Genomic DNA, 14556 nt, shown 5'->3' on the forward strand with positions numbered 1-14556 from the left:
GTTTATTTGCAACTAATTCTGTTCATCTACCATTTATGCAATAACTGAGAAACATTTTCATACTCTTATATCAATAAAACAGTAGGCAGCACTAACAGAAAGTTGTTGTGATAGACAAATAAAAAAAAACATGGGTTTGTAAACTGTGTAGTTTATTATGAAAACAAATCTGGTATCTCCGAATAACGTTTGCTTTCCTAGGTCAGAGGCTAATATATGAAGTACAAAGTATGCTCGCCTAATCGTCAATCGCTATGCAATAAAAGTCATCTACCATTCAACAACAAATGAATAAGATCAATAAGAAGACCTAGTAGTAAGTCAAGATGAAAGGAGATAACGATTCGCTGGAAATACTACCGCAATCCAATTCTAAGCGTAGTCAAGTCCACACGTGTTTACGGATCAGTTCAAAAATGAAACTTTCATTAAAAGTCGGTGTTGTATTTTTGTAAGTTTCCAAAATGTTCACATGAATAAATGGTGCTAATATTTCTTATACTTTCGGATCAGTGCTTGTGAGTGCTTCATCCTTGGAAATACGCTGCTTTAGAGATTATTACAATCATAATTATGAAAAGTGCAAATTGCAAAGCTTGGAATTCTCATCCACTCAAGCTCAGTCACTTAATTTTCCGGTGTTTGCTGGATACGAAATGAGTGACTGCACTGTAGATTATCTGTCACCAGAAATAATGGACCGCATGAAATGGATAAGTACTCTGTCTATAACCCGTGGTGACATTTCGAAGATTTATCTGAAACCCGATTTACTAACCTTAACTGCACAAGAAAGCAAAACAGTGGAGATAGTGATAGATTACGGGACCAACAATAATAGTTTGACTGAATTGGAAATCGTTTCAAATTATTTGAATGCCCTACCAGCCAACATTAACCAGCTGAAGTCTCTTTCATTATTAAACCTCAAAAATAATGCAATCCAGTACGTGAATTTTAGTGATTTCAATGGAATGGATAATCTTACAGAGATAAATCTTTCCTCTAATAAATTGTACGCTGTAGCATGCGACCGCAAAATTATACTCGATAAACTAGAAACCCTGGATTTGTCTGGCAACTTTCTAATTGAGTTGGACTTCAACAATTGGCAGTTTTCTGCCTTGCGCACTTTGTCTGTTGAGTCTAACAACTTGAAGTTTATTATGAACTTCGATGAAACATCGTTCCCAATGTTAAAAGCATTTCAATATTCTGATAACGCATGGGATTGCCGCTGGCGAAATGCGTTCGAACCGACAATGGAAATTATTGATACAAATATTCGTTCACAGTACGACGAATATTATGGGAACAGTCAAACTTTCAAGTGCGCAAAATACACACAACTGAGTGCCAGTCGCTATCGCCAGCTGAATTTGACCACGATCGATGATGCACAGTTCAAATTTGATAACCCGGAGGAGCTGGAAGAACAACTTCGTACCATTGTAGAGGACAGCACTAACCACGCTGCCGAGATTGGCCTTCTGAAAGAAACAGTAACTGCCCAGAAAAATCAATTGACGAACTACTGATGCAAATCCTCGAACAGCAAACCCTTCTGAGTAGTTTGAGCAGTGAAGTTCAGTCTTTGAAAGAGCAGCTGCAGTCATCGAAGCTTCCGAAAATTTCCAGCAGCTTGCCAGGAAGTTTGGCGGAGAAGATAATCCTGGAGGTTTCCTACATCATCAGACAAAATATTCCAAATGATCTTTGATTCGTTGTCGGAAGATTCACTTAAGTACAGAACCTGTATGTGAAAATCAATCAATAAAGCAATTTTTAGAATAACTCGTACTAATTTTGTTTTTGAAATAACTAGGCCAATTTTTTTTTTTTAACAGCTTCACCAGCAACGGCGTTCCGGTTTCAAAAGCAAACCTATTAGACAAGGATGATATTCGAAGGTAAGATATAGACTTAAGACGCCATTTCTTTACGTTTGTTGATGATTGTTTTCAAATTTGCTTGAGTATGCTTCTCAATATCACTAAGTTATAAGTTTGAGAAATAGATATTTTCTTTGCATGTTCAGAAACTATACTGTAATGTGTGAAACAGTGCTATTTTGGGAAACAAACAAAAGCGGCCAATGTGAATAACTCGACTTTCACAGTAAAATAACGAAACATTTAGTGATTAATTACGCACTAACGAGGCGAGCGGCAAAACAATGATTATCCGTTTTTTCCCCGTTAAAATCGAGTAATTTTTCACACAATAATTTATTTCGTGTCAGCACTCCGTTGTGTTCGGAAAGTCAAAGTGGCTGCGCCACCTTCGGACCCATGATTGAACCACGTTTGGCACGCCAGAAATCGATTGGTCGCTGCGGCACGCCAATCGCCTAGCGTCTAATTGAATCAATGCAAATGACTGGAGAGCTGACGGACGTGGTTCTCAAGGAAAAATTCGCCAATAAGTGGTCAGTTAACCCTCGTTCTAGGCTAGGCGTACCGCGTAGGCACTCTCGCTTTGGAATAATTGAACTGGAAAATTGCTTCCCAGTCAGTGCCGCAGTGGCGCAGCGCATAGGAACTTTTATTAATACACAATTGTGCGTGAAATGATGAAATAAAATTAAGCAGCCATTTGCAGACCTCTTCAGCACAGTGTATTCGTCGTCATGACTAGGCTCAGCCACGTGGCAAGGATTTAAATTGATGTGTCATTTCAAGCCATTCGGCTTTTATTCGCTCTTTCTCTCTCGGCGAAAAGGACAATTCCAGTGCGGGGTCGTGATTTGAATGTCAAACCAAGATTTGCCATCAGAATATGTAGTCAAGCGTTTTATTTTTCGTGCTATAAGTGCTCTTCGCAAAAAATATGATTCAATTGTGCTCGTAAATTCCATGTAAAATGAAACGGCTTGTTTGTCTTGGAAATACGGCAGCTTTCGCAATGTCACTTGCGAATGTTAACATTTAAGATTTGTTTCCAGCCAGATTACTGCACACTACTGATACAATCTCTGCGACACACAATCCTCCCGACAACGGTGTATCCTTTTTCGTATGCAGCTTTATCCGTGAAATCTCAGTTCCAGTTGGAAGCGCATTCACAAATGATACATGCTTACTCGTTCTGCGACAGTGTCTCAAATTTCCACCCAAATCGGACCAGGGCCTCATTCGTTATTTGCACTGCCTGTGGTTTGGTTGCAGAAAAGATCACTATCGCTTCCTCCTGTGAGATGCGTACCTAAAGGAAGAAAAAATGCGAAAAAAATATTCATCACCTTTGATCGTTCCAGGAAATCTCACCGGAATCGGTGACAAACAAATTCAACGCATTCGATCGTTTGGAACCGATAAGAAAGTTTTACTTTCTATGAAAAAGGCCTGGCGAAGGAAGAGGCGGTGCATGTTGGAATATGTTTATTCCTATGCATGCGTGAAAGATCGAATTTGATATGTTAATGCTTTTCTCCGGTACTTCTTTCAGAAAATGCAAATGTACGACAAAAGCAGATAAGAGAATGTCACTAAATAAATAATACAGCGTCGTCTCTGCGCTCAAATCTTAGACTCCCTTTCGGTTGAAGTAATTTGATCTGGCGTCTCGATGGGAGGTTTGTAAGAGTGCTCCATTGTGGCAGTTCATTCCCGATTCATTGCCGTTGGAAAGTGAAGCTAGAACACGCTGGTTCGGTTGGTAAAGTGTAACAAATCTTTCTCACTACAGACCACTACAGAATGACATGGCGCCCCAGACCCAGCACGAGGCCGCCAGAGATCACCTGGGAGGGCTGTTTGTTGTTGTTATGCTGCCAAGAGGTGTTTTCTTGTCTAAGCAACTTGGCGGGTTGAATTTCGTTGCACATTCCCTGGTTATATGTCAACCTTTTTGTAAACACAAACTCCAACATTAATCTAAATTTAAATCATTTGGTACAAAGTGTAAAATTTATTTCATAACTGTTGAATATGAACCACATTTCCAGTTCCAGTTGCTTAGCCTATACGTTGCCTACAATTGTTGAATGACACTTAACAATCATCAAACATCATAGCAGTACTTCAAAACAGCAAACACGTGCAAATTGTTGCCGAAAATGAAATGGATTTCCGAATCACAGCGGCCGTTCGACGTTGTGCCCGCAATTGGCTCTTTAGAAGCACTCAAAATTGTCGAGCACCATCATCCAGATCGGGATTAGCTGAAAAGCGGAGGACAAACATAAAACATTTCACTCGGATCTAATTTACATATAACCGCGAAGGGGTCTGCTACGAGAGGCGGCGTCATATTAGTCTTGGGTTGGGATTTTTTTTGCAAACTGTGGTGTCCTTGAAACAGAACCATGCTGCACGATAACGTTTTCCGATTGTTCATAAAAATTAATTCTACTCCAGCAGCGTATCCAATTTTCGTAATCGGAGAAATTAAAATGATTTTTTTTTCTCAGAACGCTTCGCGGTATAAAAACTTGAAAGAAAATGAATAAAACCGAACTAGCGTAGCTAATAAAAATCTTATCATCTTCGCTCTCGCTATTTCCCTAGCATTATTCCACAGTCTTTGGGACCAACTTTATCTCGGTGAAACTTCTTAAAATGTAAATTCGTAAATGTTGCCGGGGCTGCATTCGAAGCACAATATGCCGCGGACTAGAAGGGATTCCCCCTGTGTTGTACAGTACAGCATGCATGACTAATACTAGCCTATATGTTTCGTAGGATTTTAGGCGATTTAGGGTTCAAAAATCAGCATTAGGCCGCCGGCCGAAATCCCTAGCGGTTTTGTTTGGAGGGATCTATTCCGATCTCACACGAAGCCTAGTTGCGGCGGCATGAACCGATGATGGAATCTAACCGCGTGCACTGCGTTTTTCTCATCGCTGGACCGGGTTAAACTTGCCAGCACAGTGGAACACAGAGTGGTGGTGGTGTGCTCATTTATGTATATCCCCAAGGCGCAACAAATCGCTCTGAAATCCATCACGGCGTGTCTCGACAGTAGACATATTGCTTTGGGAGGGTACAAATTATTGACTGCGTCGTCTGCTGGAAATTTGTCACTCAGAGTTCTAGCTATGGGATTGGTTAGTTTTCTTGAAAACAAGCTGTCTGGAACTTGACTTTATTATAATTATTTCCTGCTTATTGGACTAACCATTTTCATCTCAACCAATAACCATAAATTTTCATAGAACCTACTGTAGTACCTACTGACTTAAAATTCGCGTTAATTATAATAACATATTGTTTTTTTTTTTCATATATATTTCTAGCACAATGCAACCACTTCTCAGATTTGTCCCTATTTATATTAAGATTATTTTCGAGTTGTTTAGAATTTAACCAAACATCACATATCTATGTTGAAATGTACCAAAAATGGATGTCATGCAATTTTGTATATTTTGTTTTTTTTTTTTTTTTCGAAATTCAGACTAACATTAGAAAAGGGCTTTCATGTTTATGAGTTTTTTCATGGATAAGATAAACTATTTTTTTCCTGAATAGTCCCTTTTTTGAAATGTTCAGAAGAGTTTAGCAACAATATTGTCGACCTAAAGAACATGAGTACAAAAAAACCTTAAATGACCGTTGTTGGGTTGAAACCGCTAACTCTGTGGTAGCAATCACGTGTGTTGTAACTCATATATTTTTGTGGGAGACTAAACCACTGCGACCATTATTTCATCTATTGATGTATGCTTGGCGAGTTTTCGGACAGTGCTCTGTAATTAGACCAGTAAATGTCCTCAGGTCTTTCTTAAATAACCTGTAAAACACGAGGCTCTTCTCGCGATTTGGCTGTATGAATCTTTTCGATTGTCGTTATCCGCTTATGACATCCCAGTTTGCTTTGATGGTTGCTTTTTTCCATTCACCGAGTTCAGTTTTCAGAGCGCTCGCTCCGGGGGACTTCACCAAAAGGTTCTGAGTCAACAAAAATAGTGGCTGACCCTTGTCTGGCTAGTAAGTCAGCCTTCTCATTTACTTCGATTCCACAGTGGCCAGAAACCCAGTATACGTTAATCTGGTTTTTCATAGCCAACTGTCGAAGCATTCCCACACTAGTTTATAGTGGCAGAAAGGAGAATTCAGGGTTTTAAGTGCTGCCTGACTATCACAGAAAATGCAAATATTTGCGTGTCGGTAATTTCTTTTCAGACACGTATTCGCGCACTCTATTATCGCGTATGTTTCCGCCTGTTATACTGTTGACCAATGTCCCATGGAAAGAAATTCGATAATTCCTGGCCCTTTGAAACCCGCACTCGCGGAACCATTCATTTTAGAACCGTCTGTGTAGAAGCAAAGTGAGCCATCCCGAATTGCGAACTTTTTCTTTCTATCTCTAATATTCTGTAGGGAATCTCGAAGTTTGGTTTCATTTCCACCGAATCCCAATTATTTTTATTAGATAATTTATTTGGAAATCTTTCAATATTCTCAGGTATCCAGTTAAATCTTCTACTTTTAGATTAGACTGTCGATTTATTCTAAGAGCACTTTTTTCCGCTTCTAGTTGAACCACCTGATGGAGTGGAAGAAGATGAAGTATTACATCTAAGGCTTTTGATGGAGTGCTTCTTATTGCTGGCCAATGCACAATGCACAGGCCAATTTTTGGTTTTTTTCCTAGTTCAGCTTTAGTAGATGTTGCAGTGGTTTTAGGCCACCAAACTAACGAGGCGTAGGTTATTCATATGATTATTGATTATTGTTTTATATATTCAATGCATTATGCTGGGTTTGAAACCCCAGCTTTTCCGATGGTTCTGCTACATACCCACAGAGCATTTGTAGCCTTGATTTGTTCAATTTGAATTTCGAGCTTAGTATCTGGTCAAATATGATTCCCAAACATTTAGCATTTGGCCGCACTTTAGAAATAGTGTATTTCATTTTTCGAGAAAAAAACAATAGTTATTTTGAGGTTTTGCAGTTCGGAAATTTCCTTGGCCTGGACGGATTTTTCGATTTTTCCCACTAACATATTTAGCGCGTCAGTGCACTATGGTCCAGAAACCAAATTTAAGGGAAAATTTGGGTATAGAACTCTAAAGCAAAATTTTATAGAGAAACTTTCTTCCACAAAGTTTTTACATGTGATAGGGCTTATTGAAAAATTATCAAAAATTAGGGTGACCCAAATTTTCGATAAAATCGAGTATCAAACTTTCTTATCTTTGTAGATAGAAGAAAAAGTTTTTCTACAATGTTATAGCTCCGTGAGGCAAGTTTGTAAAAAAAAACAATTTCTGTATCTTAAAAAACAACAGATTTTTATTAAAACCCATTTAGCGGTCTAACTTTTTTATTTCAATTTTCATCTGAAAATTGTCTTTAAACGACTTTTAGGGCTTTCTAAGATAAATAATGTGCAATGTTGAGACCTTGAATATCTCAATGCTACTCAATGCTATTATAATTTTTTTTATCGAAAAATATCTGTTTTTTATTTGTTTGTCATTCTTTATGGGGTAAACATAGAAAATATCTCTCGGTCTTAACTTGAAGGGCACATTAGAGTCAAATGGAGAAGTGGAGAAATTTTTGGAAAAAAACGTTATTTTTTAAATTTGAGTTAATTAAATTTTTAAACATGACAAAAATTTCAATAATTTTATAAATTATGAATTGAAAGTACACTAAGGTAGCTTTTTACGCGGCTTTTTTACGCGCATTCCGGAATTTACACGGTTTTTTTAACGCGGCACGTATCCCCCGCGTAAAAATCGACTCTACTGTATAATATGAACCTAATGAACCTAATATATCGAAAATCGATCAACTGGTTCAAAAGTTATGAGTTATTCAATTAAGCCTATTTTATGGTCACTCTTATTTCGAAATTGGTCACGCAAAGTGCTTCAGTTGTGCTCGAAATTGCAGGGATGGATCTATGTTGAAAATAATCAATCCCGTATTTTTTCGACTAGCTCCAAAATAGGGTGACCATAAAAAACGGCTTTATTAGATGTATTTCATTCTCAAAAATTCATAACTCTTGAACCAGTTGAACGATTTTCGATTTTTTAGGATCAAATACAAGTAATTACTTCTAGTTTTAGGAAAAAATACAAAAAAAAAATAAATCCGTGTGCTTTTATATGCATAACAGTGTTACGGACCCATAAATCGCCTACTTTATTCTTGACTAACAAGTTAAACGTTATACATTGTGTTGCACATTCGGGTCGCATTACAGTCATGATAACTTATCTAGTCGAGTTAAACAGAAATTTCCTGATGGGTGTCCGAACCCCTAAATTCGACCCCGAATATCCTAATTTCGCCCACCTAAGGTTCTATTTTTCGTCCACCTAGGAAACATGACGTAAATAAGCAGCTAAATGAAACAAATCAACATATGAAAAGAAAATCAACTTAATTATGTAATGCAATTGGTTGGTTAACCGTGAAAAGCATTTATTTTATAAATCACCACCTGATTACCCAGACTTACTCTGGATTCCATGTTAGCTCTTGTTGTTATGGTGGCTTAGAAGTTAATTCGGTGTGATTTTTTGATGTTCTATGTTACTATTGAACCTATAATTTTGAACTGGCATTGTAGAGGAACACACTGGGAGCGAGAAATGTATGATGAATAAATTTGATTAAAATATATAAATGAGTTATTCTTGAAAAAGAAATATTCCTGACAATAATCCATCCCCTCTTTCGCTTCCGTTAACGCTGCTGTTCGAAAGAGGGGATGGAGTCTCTACAATCATGTTGCCAATAATGAGCCAATCTTTGGTTCATTCTCCTATAACAATCAATCTTAAATCGAAAAATACCTGTGTCAAGTTAGGTTTAACTGTTCCGGAGTGAACATGAATCATATATTCAACTACACCGCCATTTTTATATGAAACAGATTTTAGGAGCTCTTATTTGTTTCAACCGATGTTCTTGATAAATCATCAATTTAATAATACACCAGCTCCACCAACTTTTCGAAACCTATTTTGGACTCTCCTCTATCAAATCATTACAAGTAAAAACAAACAATCGATCAAGGCGAATTTTTGAAATGCTCCTCTAAAATTGTTTTCATAAAAGTCCGTTAGAAATGCAACATCAGCCACTTCAGATGTTCCTAAAACATCCCCGTAATAATCGACACCGCTAGTTAATGTTGTATGCAGAGTACCGGAAAGCGTCGATTTACTTTTCGTAAACTGGAAATCGCCGTGTCGGGCTTCAAAATGGCATCGGACACCGAGTCTAAGTTTCGGAGCACGATCTTTTTTCTAGATGCTTATCCCTTTCTTTCCTTCGATTCTATGACCATCAGCTCTGTAAAAAGTACACGTGTACCAAGTTTGATGGAAATCAATGCAAGCATTCAAAAGTTATGTTGAAATATAGATGCATACAAACTTTGATTTTTATATAAAAAGATCATATCAAGCTTGTATCCACCTTCGTTTTGACTTCAGCAAGCGTCACTTCTAAACCACGATCCGTATCCTAGCGAAGCGCCTGTGCAGACGTTGTCAGTTTCGCCAAAAAACGCGATTTTGTAGACGAGAGTAGTCCTGTACAGTTGATCCAGCGGATGGAGCAAGTCCACCTATTATCATCAATGTTTATGGAATATATTTTTGGGATCGATTCAGACCTACTTTTTTGCTCCGGATGAGAGCTTTAGGAATCCTTATCAGCTACTTCTGAAGAGTGAAACCTCGTTTGGACTGTTCTAGTTTGAGTATGGTCTAGTTAGATCGCTTCCTCAGCCATTTTGAAGTTGTTTAAGTAATCGTCGACAAAGAGCTTTATCTTTATAATTACTGCGGCACTTGGATACTTGCTGGCGAACTTATCTGCTTTGATGTTTTTTTACGTACTTACAAGAAGAACAGAACCGGAAAAGGGAACGTTGCGATTGACAATCATTTCCATGACGGCACCAGTAATCGCCACTGGAAAATGACGAACCTGGCTAACAACCGTCGGGAGCGGTGTCAGTGAATCGAGTGCTTTCAGGAGTCGGGAGTTGAAGAAGACTTTACCCATTTTGGCCATCCCATCCTCATTCCAGATCAGCCGGATTTTATCTGTTTGTTTTTGGGTTTGTGACGACTTCCAGGAGAAAAGCAGAAGTCTACGCTCTAGTGCCTTCAGACATAGGAGAGCCATTGGGTAACCATAAGGAAAATTCGGATCGTCATTGTTGTTTTCCTCTGTGTGGAAACATCACTGCGACCAGAGACATTTGATCAATTGTGATAATCGTCATTGTTAAACAGCAACCCAGTTTCGTAGTGCATCTCTTCAGACGTGCACCGTGTAGTCTCCTGCAGTAACCGTATCGCCCGTTTCTTATCGTTAGACCATGACTTGGAACCAGAACTCATGTATCTTCGAGGACGAAATAGTCATGAAGCAGTTCGTGGAGTTCGTGTTTTGCATCCAGACTATTGATTTGGAACGTTCCCGTAGATACTCACCCTTAGGCGACATTTTGCACCAATCCAAATATGGCTATTTTCAGCAAAAAACTAGAAATATCTTTACAACAAATAAAAATGTCAAACCAATATATTCTACAAAAATGCAAGGTTTAGCGGAATGAACAAAATCTTATAACATCTTGAATTGTTTCGACGATTACAGAAAAAGTTATGGACGGATAGCTAATTTTGAGGAGTGTTCCTCGTAAAACTCTATTTCGTCATATCAGACGTACATTACAGTGTTCAGCAATTCTTTTTCTCATAGATTTTCCTACAACTTTGCTGAGGAAAGCAATCTGATATTTTGAAAATTAGAAAAATAGTTTTTATATCTAACTACTAGGGGGATTGATCAAAAAACCAAAAACTCCAAAAGAAAGGCCTTGTTATATGGAATAAACTTGCTGAAGACACTGGGTACATAAAATCAATATTTCACAGTCAAATCTAAAACGACCACGATTTTTCGAGTTTAGACCACTGTGCAATCGGGTGGGTTTGCTTTCCTTCTCGTTGCTTGAGCCGTACTCACAATTATCCATATCGATAAGTAGCTTGGGTTCGATCGATTCATAGTCGTTGATGGAGAGACTACGCAAATGAGTAAAGCGCTTCGCTAAATCCTGGTACTTCATGTTTTGCGTAGGAAGGACCAGTCAAACGGGCGTTGGAAAGAAAGTACCACGAATTGGCATTTTTGCCGGAGAAATTGATCTGAACACATTGAAAGTTCAGCTCGAACCGTATCACTTTTCTGGTCTACTTCAAGGTGAGTGGATCTGTTTGCTTGCAACTCCAAGACGTTCCGCAACGGATTCATCTAGGACTCTTCTATAGGACGATCCTCTGTCGAGATGACTTGAAGGAATCTTGCTCATACAGAACTACGGGAATACGGGGATACCACGGACCGGCAGTCTTAAAGAGTTATTTCTGTTGAACTAATTTTCATCATTTTTCAACTCTGGCTCCCTTGAATTGCTAACATTCGGCCGCTCGATGGCCGATTCGGTTTTGCACTGGTGGATGTTTTGTTAGTCATCAAAGCTGCTAGCTGTTGTTGGACTTCCGAGATTTTGATCCTGGAATGCTGATGGAAGCCAAGCAGACTTGGCAAAGCACGCACTGCACTAGGAGCGGAGACAAAACGTAGCACTTGCTTCCTGGGTAACAAGCGAGCTGGGTGCTTTCGTCGGCGATTCGGCACGCAACAGCTTGGGGATATTAGAAAGGATATTGATAATGCGGTACTTACTTTATAGAAGGTCATTATTGAATATATTTAGCGTTACCCAAGTTGCACCACGAGGAGGCGGTCTCTATTGCAACCCATGTATGCAATTTAGAGCATTTGTCGCTCAAAAATTTTTACATTGATTTTTTGTTCTATCTCTCGGGTCAGCTGTTATTATTAGCCATATCACTATTGAGATGATTATATTATAATACGTGCTTGTGTTTATTTAGTTTTCAATAATTCGTTTTACGCCTCGTTTCGCCGAGCCTCGTTCTTTCAGCCAATATAATCGCTAATTATTTTGTACTTCAGGTCAGTTTTATTGTTAGAGGGAATTATTTTTGTTACGAGAAAGTTATCGAGGTTATGTAGAATTCATCTTAAAGGAAAGGCTTGTAGAAAACAGGAGAATTAACCCTTGCTTAATTTTACTAAGATTTGAACCCATGATCACCTGTTTTTCAAAGCAGACTCGGAGGCTTGCGATTACGAAGCTATCCCAACGTTATGGATTCGAAATGATGGTCATTAGCATGTTATAGAAAAAATGGATTTTCTCAGGCATCTTTATAACGGCGCATTTTTTGAATATATCTAATGAAAGCTCTTGGGTTGTACTATAAAACGTATTATATGGATTTTAATCCTAGATCTGTTGGCAAGGAAAAACTGCTGTGAAAATCACCTTCTTTGTTTAGAAAAATGCGAATATCTCATCATGTATTCTTGATAGCAACTTTCAATAGCTCCCATTTTGTTCCCTTTAAAGAGTTGAATAAACATGCTAATTTTCATGAAAATCGATTCAGTTTACACAAAGTTATAGCAATTTTACGTTTTTGGTAATTTTTGGATACCAATTTTTGACTTTTGATTTTTTACCCCACTTACCCCTTTTCAAAAAATATGACATTATGCAAATCATTGTTCTATTATACAGATAAACAAACCCTGGAAGTTTCATTCCACTCTGAGAACCTCGAAACAAGACCTAGTTGCGGTCATCGCCTTTTTTCTACTGATTTATTGTCGGAAAAACTGCTCATTTTTTAACATTGTATTTTTTTAGGTATTTTAGGTATATTGATACCTCAAAAAATAAAAATAGCTGGATCAAATTTTTGCTGGAAGAAAGTTGTCCTGATTTTTAACTCCGACCAAATGGTAACCCTAGTCTTTACCATAAGTTTCAAAATCATTTGACGTGCCTTGGCTGCCGATTTATTTCGATCTTATGTTCATACTAGTTACTCTAAGTATCAACCTAAAAATTAAAAATTGAAAAATTATGCAATCAGAAACATTTCCTCGTGTCCTTCATTCTAATGGACATGTGTTATGACCATCATTTAGTAGTTCAAGCTGCACACTGTTAAGAGAATTAAAAAAAAACAAATTCCTTTCATAAACCGAAGGTGTTAAATATATATTTTGCAGCTTTATGACAGCAATGAATTTTGTGAGTGCGCCATTTGCGGACACCGCGGCGCCACTCCTTCTCGGGGCGGCTTTATTGGCGGCCTAATCGTGCTAATCGTCTTTTGTTTCCGTTGCGTTGAGTTATGCTGTTTTTTTTTTCGTCGGTTACGCTTCACGGTTTAACCCGTTTGAGGGTGGACGACGGCACTGTATACGTATTTACACTTGTACTACCGAACACTCTGGCTGCGGTGGTGGTTTTATGTTTACTCCGTTTACGCGATTTATGCGCAGTTTCCTCCCACAAAATTTGCCAGTCGGAGGCTAGTAAAATTTTATTACTTTTCTTCTTTGTTTTTAGACTGGACAGAATAAATATGAATGAAGCCATGTGCTGATTGTTGACTAATTGTTTTAATAGTTGGTAATAAGATTCGCTTATAGTTGAGTATTTTGCTTGACAGGCACGCAGTAGCACTTTCAAATCTTCCATCAACCATTTCTCTTAAAATACCACTGTTGACTAGTTGGTGCACTCGCGTCATCGCAGGCAGTGAAATCGAAAAATGGTTCGATCACCAAAACCATTCGTCCTTTCCAGGGCAGGTCAGGCATTCAGATTTCGATTTGTTTTTTTTTTTTATTTTCACTCTCTGTTTGTTCTCCTGAGCCAGCGTATTTGTCGGACACAGAAGCTCGACTTCGACGGCGAACTTTTCCGCATGCAATTTAAATTACCGTCGAAAATGGTATAAAATAAATAAAAAAAACTCTGAATTTATCCTGCAAACGGCGAAACAACAGTCATGAAAAAGCTTTCAGCGCAATTTATGTCCGCAAAACTATGATCGTTGCTGCCCGGTTTTCCACTGTTTGTGATATTTCATTGTTGCATCATAAATTAAATGCAAACATGCTAGCCTGTAAATTTCTGTCAGCCGTGAAAGGTAGATATTCGGTAGTTTGCTCTCCGTGCTCCGAATCGAGCGCCCTTGCCTCTGGGTAGGACTCGTCAATCTGTTTTTGCGATTTTTATGCCGAGTTGTCGGTACAAATGCCGAATTGATTCTCATTCACGGGTTTAAATGTCAAAGCAATGAACCATTGCATGATATCGGAAGAATAACAACGATTCCACCAATCACAATGATTTGATAGTGCGCTTTAGAACAAACAGTCACTGAACTGCTGCTGATTAATTCCAATCATTATATTCGTTCGAACGTAATAAATAGCCACCCATCGAACGGAAAGTATGCATAATCAAATTTTAATAGTGTGACTAGCTTGCGGCAGTAGCCCGGGGACGTGAGTTCGGTGGTATCATCGATTGACTGCCCCCAGTCGATGTGTTTAGCTTCATCCTGTGTCATGTTTTGACAAACAATATTAACCTGCCTTTCGGGCGTGCTTTCCATCGGTGGCAACCACGCCAGGCGAGAATGGGGATTGGATAGAAAAAACACACACCCAC

The 14556-nt window shown here is 38.5% G+C and overlaps 1 protein-coding gene across 1 annotated transcript; it reads left to right on the top strand.

Annotated features, from left to right (window-relative positions):
- The first annotated feature begins 264 nt into the window (after positions 1-264).
- LOC129722600 (leucine-rich repeat transmembrane neuronal protein 4-like) lies at positions 265-1800 on the top strand. The gene is made up of 2 exons (XM_055676189.1): positions 265-451; positions 514-1800. Exon 2 carries the CDS (start codon positions 657-659, stop codon positions 1536-1538), a length of 882 nt encoding a protein of 293 aa, XP_055532164.1. The 5' UTR covers positions 265-451; positions 514-656; the 3' UTR covers positions 1539-1800.
- Positions 1801-14556: the final 12756 nt, after the last annotated feature.

The sequence above is a fragment of the Wyeomyia smithii genome, chromosome 2 (genome assembly GCF_029784165.1).
Source record: "Wyeomyia smithii strain HCP4-BCI-WySm-NY-G18 chromosome 2, ASM2978416v1, whole genome shotgun sequence".
Taxonomy (NCBI): domain Eukaryota; kingdom Metazoa; phylum Arthropoda; class Insecta; order Diptera; family Culicidae; genus Wyeomyia; species Wyeomyia smithii.

Excerpts from the sequence above, each read along its gene's own strand:
- LOC129722600 (XM_055676189.1), top strand. The coding sequence starts at position 657 with ATGAGTGACTGCACTGTAGATTATCTGTCACCAGAAATAATGGACCGC.